General features: G+C 46.1%; 1 protein-coding gene across 4 annotated transcripts in view; it reads left to right on the top strand.

Annotated features, from left to right (window-relative positions):
• The window catches only part of samd12 (sterile alpha motif domain containing 12), a 62,623-nt gene that overhangs the window by 24,855 nt on the left and 17,934 nt on the right, over nucleotides 1-19,834 (top strand). For 2 of the 4 annotated variants that reach the window (XM_031585953.2, XM_031585950.2), the window contains exon 4: nucleotides 2,051-2,191. In XM_031585953.2, the coding sequence (XP_031441813.1) occupies nucleotides 2,051-2,191 (141 nt within the window). The other 2 variants (XM_031585951.2, XM_031585952.2) reach the window with 2 other exon arrangements.

Here is a 19,834-nt window from a genome sequence, read left to right as displayed (position 1 = left end):
GCCCGTTTGTAAGACAGCACGAGTCACCGGCGCTGCCCGGTCGCTTTTGTCACCGTCGACTCGGCGCTCCAATCCCCGTCTTTTCTCTTCACGCCTCTCCTCACCCCTCATCTCCATGTGTCTATCCTCCTCACCTCGTCTGTTCCTCCTCTCTCTCATCTCCACTCCTCTTTTCTCACGCTATCCTTTCATCCGCTCTCCCTCTCACCTGTTCTCTCCCATGAGCTGTGCTTCATTTCTCTCTTCTCTTCGTTGCCAAGCCACGGTGGAGCGGCGTTGCCGTGGCTTATTACTTGTGGTTTGACTCGAAGGTATTTATTAATTATGGCTTTGAATAGTGGAATCAAAAGCCAATGAGTCATGACTGAATCAGGAGGATGGGAAGAGAGAGAAAAAGAGAGAGAAAGAGAGAGAGACTCACAGAGCGAGTAGAAACCTGCAGTTCTTCTTATACCAAGCAGCATTACCATTGCATTGCATCGATCACCTCATCACACCGTAAAAAGACTAGCCTCTCTCATCATTGTCTAGACCCAGCTAATGTGAACAATCAAATGCTTGGTGAATTTTGCTTCAAAAGTAATAGGCAGATGAATCATCAGTTGAATCCTTGAGTGATTGGCTGACTTCTGGCTGACTTCTGGCTGGTGCTCCTGCAGTCTGCTGCTACTGTAATGCTATAGAATGTTCCATGTGATGATGGCGTTTGCCCTGCTGATATTGACTAATCCTAGGGAACCCAATCACCACACTCCTTCCCTGCTTCCCTGCATTGAGCAACAGATGTCAATCAACGTCATGTGCGCATTACGGTTGCCAAGATGCAGTAGAACATGTTGCTGTTGCTATGCAGATGATGCATCAATGGAGTGCCAGAATAGTCAGTGTAAAGATTATGTATCTTGTCTTGGATTCCTGTCTCTTTCTCACTTACTGTCATTCTGACTCCTTCCCTGTCCAATCCTCCATCATATCACTACCTTTTTCCCTTTTTAATGGGTCTATATACACTTTGCGGCAATGGCTTAATACATTGCAACAGGGTTTGTCTGGTAATTGCTAATTCCTACTTCTTATAATTCCTACTTATTTTTTTTGCCTGTGTTTTTCTCTGCCATGATTGTCCTCCATCTTCAGAATACAACATTTTGTTGAAAAACAAGGACGGCAAATGAGATGCCTGATTCACTGCCACTCTAGTGATTGCCCATAGGGTTTTTTTTTCACCCTGTATATCTCTCTCTCTCTCTCTCTCTCCATCATTTCCACTCTGCATGTTGTCCCACAGAGATCCCAGCAGGGTTTGGAAAATGTGTTGTTTGTTGCTTGTTTTTCCGAGAGAGTCTTAGTTAAACACGACTTCTGGCTAACACATACTGAGGTAACAAAAGTTGCTAAGACCCCAGATCTGGAGTCAGTCAAGAGAGGCTGTTTACTCGCTCGTCACTGAGGATATGAGCTAAGGGAGAAATTAGCCTCCACTTAACACAATATAATCAGTAGCAGTTTTTCCACTACTCTCCGAATTCTTCTTCTTAAAATAGGGCCCAAAAGAGAGGGATAGAGAGGAAGAGAGAGAGACTTACTTCTTTTTTACTGCTTGGAGGAGCTCTCTCCTTTCTCTAATATAGAGGGAGTTTAGCATACAGAAGTCTGTGAAGATATTTTCTAAGCAATGGAGAGGTGATTCACAAAACCAAAAAAACTTTAGCCTCACTCACACATTCTCTGGCATCAGCGTAGGCTATGTGTTTATATTAAGGGGATAAAGACATGTTTCTGAAGAGGATTATATTAGAAGTGCAGTGTTTGGCCTTGCGCTTCTCCCTGCATTGATTGGATAAAAGGATGGTTCTGCTTACTGATGCCAGATGACCTCTCTTCTATTGACTTATGATGTTGCTGCTGCTGCTGTTGTATGCTTCTGTAAGCCTGATGTGATCTGTGCAAAGTGGTATTAGGAGAACAACTAAATACCTGTATTTGATGGTGTCCTCTCTGTGTGTGTGTGTCTGTGTCTGTCTGTCTGTGTGTGTCTGTGTTTGTCTAGGCCGTGCTCTGATGAGGCTGACGGACAGGAAGCTGGAACGGATGGGCATCATGCAGGAGTCGCAGCGGCAACACATCCTCCAGCAGGTCCTGCAGCTGCGCGTGCGCGAGGAGGTCCGCACCCTTCAGCTGCTCACGCAAGGTAACACACACACACACACACACACACACACACACACACACACACACACACACACACACACGGCTAACACATACTACACACAGACGCAGAGGTTCCTCACAATTGTGTATATCCCCCTACACCCCACCATACCATCACCTGGCCATGAGCAACATGCACTAGTCATTTACTGCACCTGTGGAATTGGATGCAATCACAGACACAGTGGGCCGTAATGACTCGTTTATCGCGACCATAGGAGGTAACCTTTTTTGGCATCCAGGGTTGGCTTTGCACTGATGCTTTGTCTGAACCACTGGAGTGAAGAGAGTGGGGAAAGGAAAGAAGAGGGAAAGGGAGGATGGAAGGAGAGGAGAGAAAGATGAGATGACCGGAGACAACTGGACCGAAACCCAACAGCATAGCGGAGAAAGACAGACAGAGAGGACAGAAAGAGAGAGCGAGCAAACAAGGGAACACGGGCGGGAAAACGAGTGAGTGAGTGAGTGAGTCGGGGGAGGGGGGGGGGGTAGTTGTTGTTGTTGTTGTTGTTTTTTCTTCATCGCTCCGCTGCCCTCCTCCCTGCCAGGAGCGCTTATGTTGGGCAGGGGTGACGTGCGTGGTGCTGCGGTGCAGAGGGGAGCTCTTGTGTGGTTCTCCTGCTCCGGCTGACACAATGGGAGACGACAGGCAGACCAGCAGCACAGGAAAAAAGGCCTGATTTCCAGAGGGACGCCAAGGCTGTTAGCTGACACTGCAGGCAAAGAGAGAGCGAGAGAGATGAAAAGAAAGAAAGACATTGAGAGAGAGAGAAACTGATTGATTGTTGAGAGAGAGTTAAAGTTAAAGAATGGCAGTGAAGCAGTGACTTCTGAGAAAGAGAGAAACTGACTCACAGAAAGACAGCGTGAGAGAGAAACTGATCGACTGACTGAGAGTGTTGGAAGAGAGAAGGAGGGAGAGGAAGTGAGAGAAACAGAGTGTGTGTGTGAGCGAGAGAAAGAGAGAGAGAAGGAGAGAGAGAGAGAGAGAGAGAATGTGAGCGGGATAGCCATAGGTGTCTGAGTTCCTCAGAGAGAACTTAAGAGGCCCACTCATGGTGGGGGATAGAGAGAAGAGAGAGAGAACGAGCAAGAATGAAAAAGAAGAAAGCGAGAGTGCGAGAAAGACAGAGCAGTAATTATTGTGACCAGGCAGCATTACCCAGACAGACAGTAATTAACCTTTAAAACTCAGTGGGCCATAGGAGGGAGAATAATTAGGTGCCGCTCGTCCGACATGCCATGGGGATTGGCATGAAGTAGCCTGGTTCTCTTTATCACAGAAGCCAAGCCTCCCTCTCTGTGCTATCCATACTCTCAAAGCAGCAGGGTCCAGCGGGAGAGGGTGGACCGAGAGGGTGGAGCGAGGCTTTTAGCCGACGCAAAGAGCCACTCCGTCTGCCCGGTGCTTGTTGGCACGTTAGGTACAGCGAATTGATTTTTTTGCTCCTCGAGGTTCAACTGAACTCATCGCTTTAGTTGAGGATTAGCACGCACTGTTTACGGAAGTCCACCTTTCTACAGGGTTTAAGCGGTGATCCTGATCCGATCCCCCATGGCTGTATTATACACGTGCTCCCGAGGAGGTCTGAGGAGGTAGATTAGGTTTATGTGATTGGGGGTGATTGTGCGTTACAAGCTCGTATCAGACCGTAAGACATCTCAGGATCTGTGTTTTATGTGTGTCTGCGCACAGTGGTATATCAATCAGCAACCCGATGAGTGAAATTAACTGGCTCAAGATACATCCTATGTATTCGCAAGACATTTATGCAATCGCCTCTCACCGCACTTGATGAAGAAAAAGTAAGTCTGTTAGCGCTGTAACAGTGATGTTTGATCTTGGATCTTGTATGAGACAAGATGATCAAATACGCCCAAAGGCAGTAATTTGCCTCCTTATTTTTCATCGCGGCCAAATTAGTAGAACAGATGGCTTGGCAGAACATGTATTTCTGTAAGGTCATTTTAGTTTTAGATGACGTCTCCGCGTCGTATCCATGGATACATTAATTAGCTTGGCGCTGCGATGAGGAAAAAAAGAAAGAGAGATTGAAAATGAAACAAACAATATATGACCCAAAAATAGGTGTTCTTTTATAACGGTAATGAAAACAGGAGCCCGAGTGGAAATTAGAGACACACACACACACACACACACACACACACACACGCACACACACACACACACACAGTGTCTCACACGCACACACACATCTATATATACAAAGCCACCGTAGTTAGCCCGCTGCCTAGCTTGACTTGGACACCATTGAAAGTCTTGCCACCTGTACCCAGTGTAGGGTCCTTTTCTGTCCCCTGCTTGATGCCATTGTTTCCTGTCTGCTCTGTGTGGTCTGGCTAGCTGGTCACAGCAAGGCTCTAAAGACACTGTGTGTGTGTGTTTTATTTTTGCATGCTTGCTGGATGTGTGGTCATGCCAGCTCATGCCCGGCTCAGGCATGGGCATCTGTTTGGCACAGCGTCCATCGACGAGCTGGACTGCCAGTCAACAGTAATTAGGAAGAACCACAAGTGTTTGTGTACTGGCAGACGGTAGAAAGCATTGGTAGATGTGCAGATAAAATTAATAGATTTATATATGTGTGTGTGTGTGTTGTGTGTGTCCGCCCCTCTGGGCAAAAAAGTGGCAACTGGTGTGATTATCTTGGTGTGAGTGTGTGTGTCTGTGTGTGTGTGTTTGCGCATTTGTCTGGAACATGCTGAGGACTGACTCACCCTTGCCAAGAAGGTCAGATTCACTTTTTATTTTTTCCACACTTCCTCCTGGGGAGATCCCACCGAGGACGCTATCTGCGCTCTGGATCTCCCGAGTTGTGATTAAGCTTTCACCAAGAAAAGGGGCACGAGATAGGAGAGAAGAAGAAGAAAAAAAGAGTGAGACAGTAGCTTTAATCTAATTTGTTAATAAATTTAAGCCGTATGGCGATACTGCATTTAATGGAGACCTCCGCTTCAATTTAGTGCTCAGATGTATTAAATGGGTTTGCACACTGGAGAATCTCATTTCTAACTCGTATCACAAAAGGTTATGGGTCATTATGAGCGCGAAAGCTACTGAGCCATAATATCAGCCATTACTTAACTTCCAGCCACGGCGAGAAGCGGTGGGGAAGCACTTAAGAGCTGTGCCACGTGGCGAACCGTGGTGAGCGCGCGGGTCCTCCACGCATGGTTGATGGCTTCATTGGTGACATAAATAATAAAAAATGCGCCAAATTGCATGTTATTATATTTTTTTTTCCTCGTCAGGAGGACTGTTTGGGGACTCTTTATTTGTCTCTTGGGGCACAAAACTGAGCTAATGAAATATTATGATGCTCTTTTTAGCTCTTTCTTTCTCGGTCTTGCTCTTTCTTAATCGCCCCATTAGCTTGCTCGGGTCAAGGTACAAAAATATTCCCCATCAACACTGCAACGCTGCGGAACTTGGTGCCGGAGACGTCCCTTGAGAGGCCCGAGGGGCTAAACTTCTCCATGACATTTAAGGAAGCGCTGCGCTTGCTCGCTATGGTTACCAATTAGAGCGTGCCCGGCCATCCAGATGGCTCATTGGTAGGAGGACGACAGTCGGCTGGTTTTGTTCTCCGCGAAGCCCCCCCCCCCCCTGCAAGTCTGGGAGAGGAAAGGCCTGGTGAATGCCAAGGTCAGAGTTAGTGTGCTGCATCCAGATGTAGTCTGGAGAACAACAAGAACAAAACAATAAACAACCAAAAAAAGCAGGCAGAACAAGAAGGCAACAACAAGAATACAATGAAGTATTCACCACCTCCTAACCCATTTGACCCAGTCTGTGCTTTCTTTCTCTCTCTCTCTCTCCCTTGCCTTCTCTTGCTCAATCCATCTCTCTCTCTCCCTCAGTCTTTCTTCTCTGAAGGACACTGGAGAGAGGGTTAGCGAGGCATGTGTGAGGCATGCTCGTGTTGCTTAGTGAAGCAGAGGAGAACGAGAATGTTCCAGAAAGAGAAGACAGACTGGAAAGGAATGAAAAGAAACGCACAAAGCTCTCAGTCTCTCACACAGATCACACATTCAGATACACACAAACATGCAATCGACACAGCCCTAAGCTCACAAACTCTCATACACACATGCACACACCTTTCAGTCACACATGCACACATCTCATCCACGTGTTCTAGAGGTGATGACTCCTCACCCTGACAATGGCATGCTGTTATTGGTTGCTGGGCATGCTTCGCTACCAAGGTAACAGCAAGAGTCGGGTGCTTCCCTTACCTGCCTGTGCATAAATAACATTCCTCTTCTTCTTTGGTCACAGATGAACGCATTCAGAAATGACAACTGAAAAGGAAGCCTCTCAACATATCTCTCTTAGAAGAGGGGGCTTTGTCTAGATCTTGAAGGTGTCAATGAGAGCTCTTGCATCTGAAACATTCCATATGGGGTGTTGCGGAATTTTCTGATAAAGTGGTGTCATGAGCCCAACTGTCTGAACAGAACTAACACACACACACACACACACACACCCCGCTTTGTGAGGAGAAAGGAGGGGCTGAGGTTACCTGAAGTGCAGTTTTCTAGTCTGTACAAAGGCCATGATATGCTCGATGCCAGAGACACGCTGACCAGAGAGGAGGCGACCCAGGAGAAAGGGGGGAAAGAACACGCTGTTGAGATGGGACACACCTGCCGACATGGGAGTAATGTCCCATTGTGACGTGTGTTAATTATCAATATATAATCCATTCTAAGAAGAGATATCTGATTAAGGTTGGAGTTCTGTGAGAGATGTAACCAATTATAATGGAAATGTAAACAAAAATGATACTCGATGTATATGTGTGTTCCGTCCTCTTTTGCGGTATAAAAGATGATGAAGGGCTGTTAATCTTTATCACTGTTCATTACCTGATCAGAGGTAAAACTTTGATCTGGCGTCGGCAGAGCTGTAATAAACTACCCTCAACCTTGAGCCTCAGTGTGAGTCAGCTTCTCTATATCTCTAATGAGAGTGGAATGACCATAAGATAGAGCATTTCAAAGGTAAATCGATTCTGTGTCTTTGGTCAACATACCTTGTATTGTGTACAGGCATTACAATACAGTTACAGATTAATGAATAGCCTCCCTTCAAAATATTTGTCCTTAGTTAACATGTTAAGTATGAAGTATAAGTGCATATAAATGCAGTGCACTTGTATAAGGATATGTCCCTATAAGATGTACTTGATCTTGTTGGAGTTGGGAGTAGGGTTAGTGTTTGTTTGTTTGTTAAAAGTCCATAGTGATATTAATTGCAGACTTAAATACGTTGTAAGAAGAACACTTCATATAAAGCAGGAAGGCATTCACATTAGTACAATGTTACACTCACATTGGTACAATGTTACACTGTTTAGACATCTTTACAGTTGGGATTCATTGATAGAAGAAATCTGTCCGTTTTTTTATAGTGCATGGTGTATGGACTTCAGACTTGGAATGCAGAACGTTGCATCGACAGTTTTCTCAGCAGGTTCAATAATACATGGGAATAGAGCCACAGGCACAGACTCCAAAACAAGAGTGTACAGCCAGCCATACATACATACATACATACGTACATACATACGTACGTGCTTTACCCTGCTGACTAGGGTTAAAAGAGCACATGGCCATGTTCCAGTGTGGCCATTTCCAGAGTGGTCGTGGCGAGGAGGAGTATGGGAGTCAGGGGCAGTGGCGGAGCGATTTGTCCAAACTGCATGGCGGGTCGATAATGGAGGCAGCAGAGAGAGGAGGTGGGTGGGGGTGGGGGTGGGGGGACTAGGGCTGGAGTTAGAGGATGAATGGCTGGACTGAGCGAGCGAGGCGAGCTTCAGGGTTCCTTCACCCTCCCACCCCCACCCCCACCCCCACTCCCACCCCCACGGAGCCACGCTCATCAGTTTAGGCCGAGAGGCAGCCCATTAAAAAGGCATCGGCCCGGTTCCACTCTGTCTACCAGCGTCCAGAGAGCCCACTGCTAACCCCACCACTCAGACACTCTAGCGCCCAGACGCCAGGGCACACACACACACACACACACACACACACACACACACACACGTGGACATCAGCGCACAAGCATGCATCACACACACACACAACATAGACACATACACACACACACACACAAACACATACACACACACCACATAGACACACACACACGTGGACAGTAGCGCACCAGCATGCATCCAACACACACACGCACACGCACACGCACACACGCACACACACAGTCTGCCTGTATGTGAACATATACGCACAGGCAATGTCATTCATGTACACATACAGTGTGTGAAAGCACATTCACTCACATACACACAGTGTCCCCCAAACACTGACAATTTCAGCACACAAAGAATAGAAACAGACTATTTAGGAAATGTACACAGAGATACGAGACAGATATGGGATTATGGGGATGCATACAAATAGCATCAAATTTACTCAAGCAAACATTTGGGCACACACAGATACACACACTATGCACTGTCTCTATTTGTGGATGCACATACGCATACACCAAGAAAGATCCATGCATCTATGTAAACACACATTCTCACAAAGATTACACCCATAGGCACACAAATGCATGAGTCATGAGGCCAGCTTCACAGTGTTTGGTCACAATGTTTGGAACTCCCCAGCAAAATCAGTTTTCTAGACAAGGACTTTTTTTCACTGGGCATAACCAGCAGCTCTGCCTTTACAGTTGAAGGACCACTGTAGATCCTTAACAAAGATGGAGTCTGTATTCCTTTGATTTTACTTGCCAAAAAGGGTTCTAGAAAACCTCTGATTTGAAATTGTCGGTTGAATTAATGGTTCTGACCAAAGCTACTATAGGATCTCCCCTTCAGTTGACTGCATATTATCGGTAAATGACAGAGTGGCTGTTAGCATATTCTTATCAGGAGGGCGTTACAGAGATGAAGGGATGGAAGGAGAGGAGGACAGATGGAGGGAGGGAGGGAGGGAGAAGATGTTAAAGGAAATGGTGTGTGTCTGAGGCCAGATCAAGGGAAATGATGTATATAATCCAGGTCACTACTGATTATTTGAACGGGAGGGATTTATGGCGTCGCTGTCACTGATCCCCATTGGGGGCCCCCACGGTTATCCATTATTCGGGAAGAGTTTCTTCTGGAGGTCGTCCGTGATTGATGATATTTAGACCGCCAAACTCCACGCGCGTGTTTAATTTTTCGCATTCCCCGAGCCTGTGATGTAATGCGGGCTGTGATTTATACCACATGTTGGGCTGCTGCACTGGAAGAAGCGATTGTTCAATCCTTTCATTATGGTGTTCACCAAAACCATGCTCTGATCATAAATTCCATTCACTTCAACTTTATTTGTGTCACACTTTTTACAGGCCCAGATTTACAGATCTGCATAAGGGTGCGTTAAACTAAGACTGTGCACCCTGAATTAGCACACAAGTGGAACATTGCCGTGTAGTGTAGCTACAAGTCTCCTTATTCATTTCTGAAACTTTGATTCAGGATCCAGCCTTGCTTTTTTTACTAAATGACCTTTTTACTAAATGACCTTGACCTTGACCTTGACCTAAGGGCAACGCTGTGATGGTTGTAAGGATCAACTAATAATTCACATAAAAGGTGACATGCCACCTAGTTGTCACATTGTCCAGCTCTTTTGGCTACCTGAGCTCGACCAGTTTATGCCACTTAACCTTAATCAGTTTGAGAGTTACAACACATCACCAGTATACCAGATTCTACCTTTTGTATTCAGCTTTACCATTTCAGTTGAGTTCTAGGTTTACAAAAAATACAGCTGTAATAAACTACTTCTGAGTGAAGCTGAAGACTTTGCTGGAACTCCCTCGTTGCAGACGAATAAAAGATGTCGACTCCGAAACTCACTCACGGCGTGCTCTCGTGGTGCTGCGGCAAATAGTCCCCCCTGATTTGATCTGTAACTTTAGCCGCCGGCTATCCTTTCTGAGGCGGCTCTGATTCCGATGCCAGTGGGGCCTATTGACTGCGGCGAGGCCGAGTTCACAGGGCCGGTTTCTTCGACTGATGCGCCTGCGCCTCCCGGCCTGTTTCTCCGCGCCAGAAGGGAGCCGGTGCTCCGATCAACAATCCATCATTAAATCTAATTGCCGTTGCTCACCACTCACGGCTTAATTGGCTGCTGAGACACGGGGCTGCTGGATCGCATTGTGGCGGACGTGATGAAAAGTGACTGTTGTGAGGCGATGAAAGTGAAAGTCCGATGGAGGAAGAGGAGGAGGAGGGAGGAAGGGAGAGGGGGTGGGGGGTTGGTGGAGAGATAGATGAATGTGTACATGTTGTTCCTCCTTGTCTAATTTAGTACATTAATGAATGGTGCAGTAATCACAGTAGCTTTCACTCGATCAACAGCCACACACACACACAGACACACACAGACACACACAGACACACACAGACACACACAGACACACACAGACACACACACACACATACAGGTCTCCTCAGTGAACACACACACACACACACACACACACACACACAGACTCACAAATGTTCACATTTCTGTTACACACATACAATTTATGCAAATAATCAGAAAGAACTTGCTAATAGAAGGTGTTCTCAACCGCTCTCTCCTATGATTGGTTTATCTCTATACCTGGCCCATCAAGACTTCACCATATCAACATGAGTGAAGCCCACTGGGGAGTTTATACTGGGTGAATTACCATCCTCATACCATCCAATGCTAGTCAAGCAGCAATTAGCGGATGCTCAGCATGGTCCCGATGTTCACACAGGCTCTCAATAATGAAGAGGTATTTGTAAAATTGTAATGAAGAGTTGATTATTTTTTGAGCCCATCATTTCGCCGCAGAGAGCACGGAGGTTCACAGTTAATCAGATTATAAATATTTACACCCAAGAGTTGGCGAGAGGTTCAAATGCAAATTAACCTCATGTATGAGTAGCTTAATTATATGTACTGGGGTGTTGGGTGTGTGTGTGAATGTGTGTCTGTGTAATTGTGAGTGTGTGTCTGTGTGTGTGAGTGAGTGTGTGTGTGTGTGTGTGTGTGTGTGTGTGTGTGTGTGTGTGTGTGTGTGTGTGTGTGTGTGTGTGTGTGTGTGTGTGTGTGTGTGTGTGTGTGTGTGTGTGTGTGTGTGTGTGTGTGTGTGTGTGTGTGTGTGTGTGTGTGTGTGTGTGTGTGTGTGTGTGTGACTATATGGTATTTGCAGTTGTGTTCATATCTATGTGACCTGGCAAGTACTGGTGCCACACACAACTGAATATGCAGCTTACTGCCACTGTGTGTATGTTAGTGCCTGTGTGTGTTTGTGCCTGTGTGTGTTTGCTGTGGCCATTGGCTGCCTTTTTCATTTTCATCTTTTTGTTCATTTCTCTTATGTGGTCAGTTATCGTCTTCTTGTATACATATGCATACATAATACTTATATACGTGTGTGTGTTCGACTGAGAAAGTGAGGGGGAGGGAGGGAGAGACGAGGGGGAAATGGCTGCTGGCTTAGTTTGCCCTCTATTAAAGATTTACACTCTTCACAGGGGTAGTTATTAAACCCTAGGGCCCCCTCGATGACGCTAACTCTCAGCTTGATTGTAACGTTGTGGCGGAGATTAAAGGCGGTTCATTGAAAGGTCTTTTAGCTATTCTGGGTGATTGATCTTTCCAGGGCCCTTTGATTCGGCAGCTGAGAGACCTTCACTTCCTCTTTGTCTTACCGTCTCTCTTTCTCTCTTTCTCTCTTTCTCTCTTTCTTTCTTTCTCTCTTATCTCCATGTGTCTTCCTCCCTGGCCTCCTGTCCTCTCCATTCCTCCACCACACACACACACACACACTCTCCCTTACTACTCACACCAGTCTAGAAGCCACGCAGTCACTTTGCCATGTAATTACCATGCCTAATTGTCCACATTGCGAGTACTTATTTCTCCCATTTTCACTTTTATCCTCGTTTTACACAATACATTACAAGAGCGTGGGGTGAGTTAGCACTTCAAATAACAAGCTATAAAGCCAGTGTACAGTGTGTGGTTGGAGGGTATATGCAATTGAGATATTATTTCATGGGTCTTTCTCTCTCACTCTCTAACCATCCATCTCTCTCTCTCTATCTATCTATTTATCTATCTATCTCTCTCTCTCTATCTATTTATCCATCCATCCATCTTCCTATCTATCCGTTTCTCTCTCTCTCTCTCCTTATTTATGGCCATTTGTCATACACCAGTGAAGTGCTCTGCTGGAGGAGACAGATAGGGATGTGTGGCGAGAGCCACAGCTGTTCTCCCTCACCTGTCATCGCTGACGGCTCCACGCGCCTCTCGCCCAGATGGCAGAGAGCGGCTGCCCGCAGCAGGACGGTGCCCGGTGATGGATGGGCAGAGGAGGTACGCAGGAAGTAGGCAGCGTCTCACACCTATGGAGTGTCCTCTGTGTCCACTGCATATGGCATTGGCAGTCGAGCACTTTCTCCACACATTTGCCTGGGTCCCATGGGGCCATGACAGCCATTTTGGCTCATACGTTTGGTTATGCAGTATTCAGAGCCATTCAGAGTAATTTCATATCACTCATAAGTGCCATATATATGGCTGTTTTTATATGGTAGGAGAACTTGAGCAGGAAGTAATACGCATATCACACCAGTGGCTAGCGACCATGGAGTGACCTCTAATTCTGTCAAATAGAGTGGTTTATGCTCTCTTCTCGACCATTGACAGCCATTTTGGCTCCATCACTTCTGTAGAGCCCCAGTGGCTCTGCCTGGAGTTTATTAAGTCAGTGAATCACTGCTGATTGTTAAGCAGTCATGGTATGTTTCCCTCTCGATAAAGTCCCCCCCTCGCCCCTCGCCTGTCCTCTAAGACGACAGATGCAGTTGTTAATGGCTCTGGATAACTGGTATTACCATTGATCTCGACGAGCCGTTGTCAGGAATTTGAAATGACCGGCGAGGCCCGGTCGCGCTCGATTGGATTCTGCGTGGAGGGCGAGGCGTTTAGTGGCGTCGGAGGGGTCGGTACGGAGAAATAGCATCGGTGGGTAATGGGCGGCGTGTCATCGCCAAGTGCTATCCATGCCTCAGAAAACACCTGCCATGTTTGCCGCAGTTCCATCTGTGTTTTATGGGGTGATTAATTCCTCACCCACCCTGTGTTTATGTATATCATGTGGCTTTATGTGTGTGTGTGTGTGTGTGTGTGTGTGTGTGTGTGTGTGTGTGTGTGTGTGTGATGGTATTTGTTTGGTGCTCTTGCTTGTTCGTGCATTACTGCTTGTATCGTTAAGCAGCTATGGCTTTAAAAATGATATATGCTTGCCCATATGCATACCTGTCAGTGTGCGTGTGCGTGTGCGTGTGCGTGTGCGTGTGTGCGTGTGCGCGTGTGCGTGTGCGCGTGTGCGTGTGCGTGTGCGTGTGTGTCTGTGTGTGGCTTCAGTGTATGCAGGTCCGGGTGAGTGCAGTGTTTTGGCTGAGCGCATGAGGGGGATGAGTGCAAGCTGGGCTTCAAAGCTGCAGCTGAACAACACCGGGCTGAACAACACTTCTCACGCTCCACATCGCGCTTCACACTGGCAGCCCATGCACAAGCCATCCGCACGCTCCACAGAGCGCATCAGACACTGAAACAGTATCAGTTAGGATTGGGAGGATGCATTCACACACAAACACCATCCAATTAACACTCAGGAGTCCAGGGCTAGATACAGGCACCTTTGTGGTTGACATGCTGCATCGAAAGGTATCAATGGGAGGGCTAATGGCCTTGAACCATGCATGTGATAACACCCCTCCCCATGCTAACACAAAGCCTTTTCACAAGGGAATGTCTTTGGAGAAGAGAGTAGGACAACTGGGTTACAGATATCTCCACACTATTAGCAGTATGCAGTATGCACTATATACCTATATTTGTCAGTGTATTAATCGGAAGGAAAATACTTTAATGTTTACAGGCAACGCTATTATGGCAGTGGTGTGACAATGTGGCGTTGGATTGGATTTGAGACTCCAGACAAAACCGATGCCATTTTTCTCCGCTTCGGCGAAGATGCAGCCGACTTAATGTCCCTCCTCACTCTGTCACATGCTGACCGAAGCAGAAGTATAAATATAGCCCCTAACGGTGGGGGGTCATGTGATGTGCACTGCCCGTGACGCATGTTTATTACTCATATACAGTAATTCCCCACCTAATTATGGGCCATGGTCTGGGTTGAGGGAACAACAGGGGGGGGGCATGAGGATTCATGCTCATCAGGGACACCGCGAAAGGTCGGCCCCCTTCCACACAAACACAGACACACAAACCTCGTAATTATAGGGAGCATAAACACTCTCACACAGATACATATGCAATGGAATCGCTCTCTTATTAGTGACAACACACACACACTCAGCAGGACTTACTAATTTTTATCTTTTATTTTTTTATTTATTTATTTTCTTCTTCTTTTTTATCCTTCATTTTAATTAAGCTTGGAGAGCCGTGTTATTAAGGTGAGGGCCCTTGCCACCGCGACAAATCTAATCTCGCCGCCCCCGCCGAGACACGGATATCTTCCCAGACATCCCCAACACCCTCCTCACTCCCCCCCCCCCACCCACCACAGGCCACAGCAGGTCAGCGCTGAGCCCCCCCTGCTCACCCCAGGCCATTATCAACAAAGGCGACCCCCCTCCCCAAATCAACTACATGGAGGAATTAAAAAACATCGCTCTGTCCCAGTCCCATAATTACTCTCAGACAACGGGGAGAGAAATGGAGAAATGGAGAGGGGGAGAGGGGGAGAGGGGGAGAGACAAATGGAGAAGGAGAGTAGAAGAGAATGGTCCAGATTTTTGAAGTTGGGATCTATTTTCTATGGTAATAGTGTGTACTTACTGTAATTTGTTCTCTTCAGGACAGTGTGATTCATAACGTGGTAATGGAGGAATGTGTTACATCTCTCCCTCTCTCTCTCCTTCTCTCTCTCTCTCTCTCTCTCTCTCTCTCTCTCCCTCTCTGTCGTTCTTCAAATTGCTTTATTAACATGACTGTTTAGATACAGTGTTGCCAAAGCACAAAGAACAATAAAAGAATGCATTCATTGGTATTATAACATTGAGGCACAAAAGAGACAGAACACACAGTAATAACGTCACCGTAATATGAAAAGGTACTCCCACACAACACACACACATACACATACACACACACACATACACACACACACACACACACACACACACACACACACACACACACACCACCTATAAAAAAGGTGAATTACAAACATTAGCTGGAGCATCACGGGTTGATCTCAGACTCTTTCTTTCGCTCATTTACATGTAGTCATTTAGCAGACGCTTTTGTCCAAAGCGACGTACAAGGGAGAGAACAGTCAAGCTAAGAGCAATAAAAAGCATGGTGTAACAATAAATACTACTTTACATGAGAATTAGAAAACAAAGACCTAGAAAAAAGGAAAAAGAAGTGCAGGAATGTAACTGCTGAAGTGCAATTTAAGCGCTAGTCAGGTGCCAGTTAGGAAGGGAGGTGCTCTCTGAAGAGTTGGGTCTTCAAAAGCTTCTTGAAGGTAGAGAGGGACGCCCCTGCTCTGGTAGTACTAGGCAGTTCGTTCCACCAACGTGGAACTACAAATGAGAATAGTCTGGAATAGTCAGACGGCAGTGCCAAACGACGCTCACTAGACGAGCGCAGCGTCCTGGGTGTAACATTTGCCCTTACAAGAGCATTTAGGTAGGTGGGAGCAGAACCAGCAAGCACTCTGTAGGCAAGCATAAGTGACTTGAACTTAATGCGAGCAGCTCTTCTCATTCTCTCTCTCTTTCATTCGCCCCCTCTCTCTCTTATTTACCCCATCTCTCTCTCTTTCACCCTCTCTCTCTCTTTCTCTCATTAACGCCACCTCTCTCTCATTCACCCCCTCTCACTCTCTCTCTCTCATACTGTTTTGACTGGCCAGAGAAATGCTGTTAGATAATACGACCTGCTTTAATGGGCTCCACTCTAGAAGGTTGGAACTCTGAAATGGGGTTTCACTGAGGCATCGTAAACACTGCTCATCTATTTCTGTCTTTCCCCCTCGCATGTCTTTGTAGGTCTGTGAGAAACTACGTCCTGAGCCATGACTCACTGTCTGGTGGGAAGTGGCAGTGTTTCTAAGGTGTCTGGAACACACACACACACACACACACTGGATACCCTGCCTCACAAGAGAGTGAGAGTGTGATACAAGTGACAGCGTCTGAGGAGTCTGAATCAACATTAGACACACTCACATACACACACACACTCACACACATACCAACCCACACACACACACACACACACAGATATACACACGCTGGATACTCTGCCTCACAAGAGAGTGTGAGTGTATTTCAAGTGGCCAGCTAAATCTCTCTCAGGCCCTTTTTTGTGGGAGAGGCTGTGTGCTCTGCTTTGTGCTCTAAGCTACAGGAGTCAGACAGCTACCACCACCACGACCACCAACTCTCTCTCTCTCTGTCTTTTTCTTTCCCTCATTCCTTATCCATATCTCTCCCCTGCTCTCTCTGTTTTTGTCTTCTCCCTCTATCTCTCCCTCTGCCTCGTTCTTTCTTTCATTCTCTCTCTCTCTCTCTATCTCTCTCTCTCTCCCTCCATCATAAATCGTTAATGGGGAATCCATCATCAGATTGGCATTAATGAATGTGATTTATAATGAAAGCAAACAGCGGAGCACTGGTCCTTGAAGGCTCCACGTCAAACATTGACTAAGATTCAAGCTGGCACTCAGCAGTTACACCACGGCTGATTGGCTGCTGGGCTACCCGATCAAATGTGGGTTTTTATTTTTTTTCCCTCCGTCATGGTACTGGCTTGCTGTGTTTGCTGCGCTGACAGCCAGTCCTGGCAGTAATTGCCAAGCATCTCGTCATCTTGATTGGCCGCGTAGCCTGGTCTAACTTTCACATGAGACAGAGAGAGAGAGACAGAGAGAGAGAGAGAGAGAGAGAGAGAGAGAGATAGAGTGTGTTCCATTTTCTTAAAAGGCCCTTCATCGAACTTTTCCAGCAGGTAGAACTTTTTGTCAGCACAAAAAAACTTTCTCCGAAGCTCTGAAGAGCTCACAGCTTTTAGCTAATAAAACTGACTGCTAGGAACCCTATTAGTGCTGTATAAACAGCTCTCCATATCTCAGGTGGGTTAGTTGTGGCTTTTAGGTTCACATTTCTGAAGTGTATTTTATGTAAAGGACTTCTACATGATCAAAACATCATTGGATGATGGAGTGTATAATGAAAGAGTATTGCCAACCTGACTGGTCTTCAGAACTACGTGATCCTAATTAGATGAGAAACACACACTCTATCAAAGGTACATGAAGGCACTCTGTATGTGTATATGTATGACTAGAGATGAGACATAGGCATGGCCATATCACACCCTCACAATGCTGTATCCCTCTTTTTTAATGCCATTCTCTCCTTCGTTTGTTTTGAACACTTTCCCTCCTAATCCGTTTTGCCTAAAATGGGCCTCGTTTTTTGATGGCAGCCTTCACAGGACAAACTCCAGCAGTCGTTTCTCTCTCTAGCCAAGTGGAAATGAGACAGGGAAAGAAAGAAAGAAAGAAAGAAAGAAGAGAAAGAATGACCTACAGAGATGGAGAGTGGAGCAATGAGGGGGAAAGGGGGAGGAGGAAAATGAGGGAGAAGAAGTAGAGAAAGAAGAGAGAAAGGAGAGAGAGAGAGAGAGAGAGAAAGGAGAGAGAGGGGTGAGAGGATTAAGGCTATTACAGTGCCATACGCAGCACTGTGCACTATTTTCCCTGTGCCCTATTCGTTTCCAAATTAGAACAGTTCTATCGCTTCCATGCATGGAAAATGGGCTGGGTACATTTAAAATTCCATTACAGATGTGTGTGTGTGTGTGTGTGTGTGTGTGTGTGTGTGTGTGTGTGTGTGTGTGTGTGTGTGTGTGTGTCCAAGGCTGCTTTCATGTGTGTGGCTGGGATTGTGTGCACGTGCACGTTTTTTTTTATATATATACAGTGTGTGTACGTGTACTGGTCCTTGCATTTGGTATAAATCAATGTGTGTGTGTGTATGTGTGTGTGTGTTCTTTTGTATAACTCATCCAAGTGATTTCTGTTGTCCTTACGATGCCAAGACCATTAAGCACCAAGGTTTCCTCTCTCTTTCTCTATCTGTCTCTCGCCCTCTGTCTAGCTACCTCTTATTTTTCTACCAAATCTGTTACTCTCCTCATGATTTATCATTATCCTACTCTCACCCCTCTCTCTTTCTCTATATCTCTCCTCCTGTCTGGAGTCATGAGCATGTCTCTCTCTCTCAGCAGCTCAGGCTAAAGGAACAGGATGGGCACTCGGGGGAAATACAAAGCAATAACCCAGCCGTCGCCTTCACTGCTCTCACCCCCCCCCCCCCCACCCCCCCCCAAGAATTACAATATATCTGACAAAAATATTGAACGCAGATCCCTGACCACTTCTGCCCGAGCACTGGCTGTCAAAGGCGTCCCGATTTCATACGAAAGAGAACCAAAATGCCATTATACTCACTCACTTGAAATAGGGAGACCGGTCTGTTGTGGATTAACAAAAGGGACCCCCAGATGAATGTGTCAAAGATGGAGGTGGATTGTGAGTATGTGTGAGTATGAGACATATTTGTCGAGAGTGAAAATGTAGTTGCTTTTGGTTGGGCCTCAGGGAAAAAGAGAGTGTCCCGTGTGTTTAGAACGGGGAAATGAAAATGTTTAAGCCATCTGTGAAACGTGAAACGTGCTTACCTTAGCTGGAGTAGAAGTTTTTTTTTTTCCAGTCAAAGCTCTTGAAAAGTATTAAATGAGGAAGCCATTTTGAAAGACTGTGTGTGCTCTGATTGGGCTGTTTTTGTTTTAGTTGAATTAGACGCAAATTTGTGATGATCAAGTTAAGATGTGCCTGGCTGCGGAATGTGGTTGATTTTTGGTGGACACAAAGTCTGAGTCATTGCTCTTGTCCATAAATCACATTTGTGTCGGTTCTTCCAGCCCAAAAGGGCCTCTCGCATTCCCCTCACATACCATGCCTGACTCAATCTGACACTGACTCCAAGACATTTCACCCCAACATTCATTGGAAAGAAAAAGAAACGAGACAGATAGCAACTGTAAGGAGCAACCCATAAAAAGACAGGTCATGCAGAGATATGTTCGGTAGGCCCTGACCGATTGTTATGCCCTCACGAATCCTTACCTTTCCAAACCTCTCCCAATCAAATCTGACCCTCTGGGCTAACTCATGACTTTTCAGTCTCCGAATTTATTGTAACCACAGTAGATGGATAGTACAGTCTGGTCTGGTTTGTGTACGACTGTCTGTTTGTTTATGAGTGCGTCGGTGTGTATGTCTATATATGCGTGTCATTTGTATACTTTCTCTATTTTCTGTAGCCTCAGGAGACGGATTGTGTATGTTTGTGTTTTAGTGCTGTGCGTTTGTTTATGAGCGTGTGTGTGTGTTTGTGTGTGTGTGTACGAGTGTGTAGCTTTTGTTGCATGCTTTCACATGCAGGAAGCCGCTCTGCTTGCAGTGGTAGTCAGAACA

This window comes from Clupea harengus, chromosome 19, assembly GCF_900700415.2.
Source record: "Clupea harengus chromosome 19, Ch_v2.0.2, whole genome shotgun sequence".
NCBI classification, from domain to species: domain Eukaryota; kingdom Metazoa; phylum Chordata; class Actinopteri; order Clupeiformes; family Clupeidae; genus Clupea; species Clupea harengus.
Note: the sequence above shows the minus strand (reverse complement) of the source record. Positions and strands in the feature narration are given on the sequence as shown.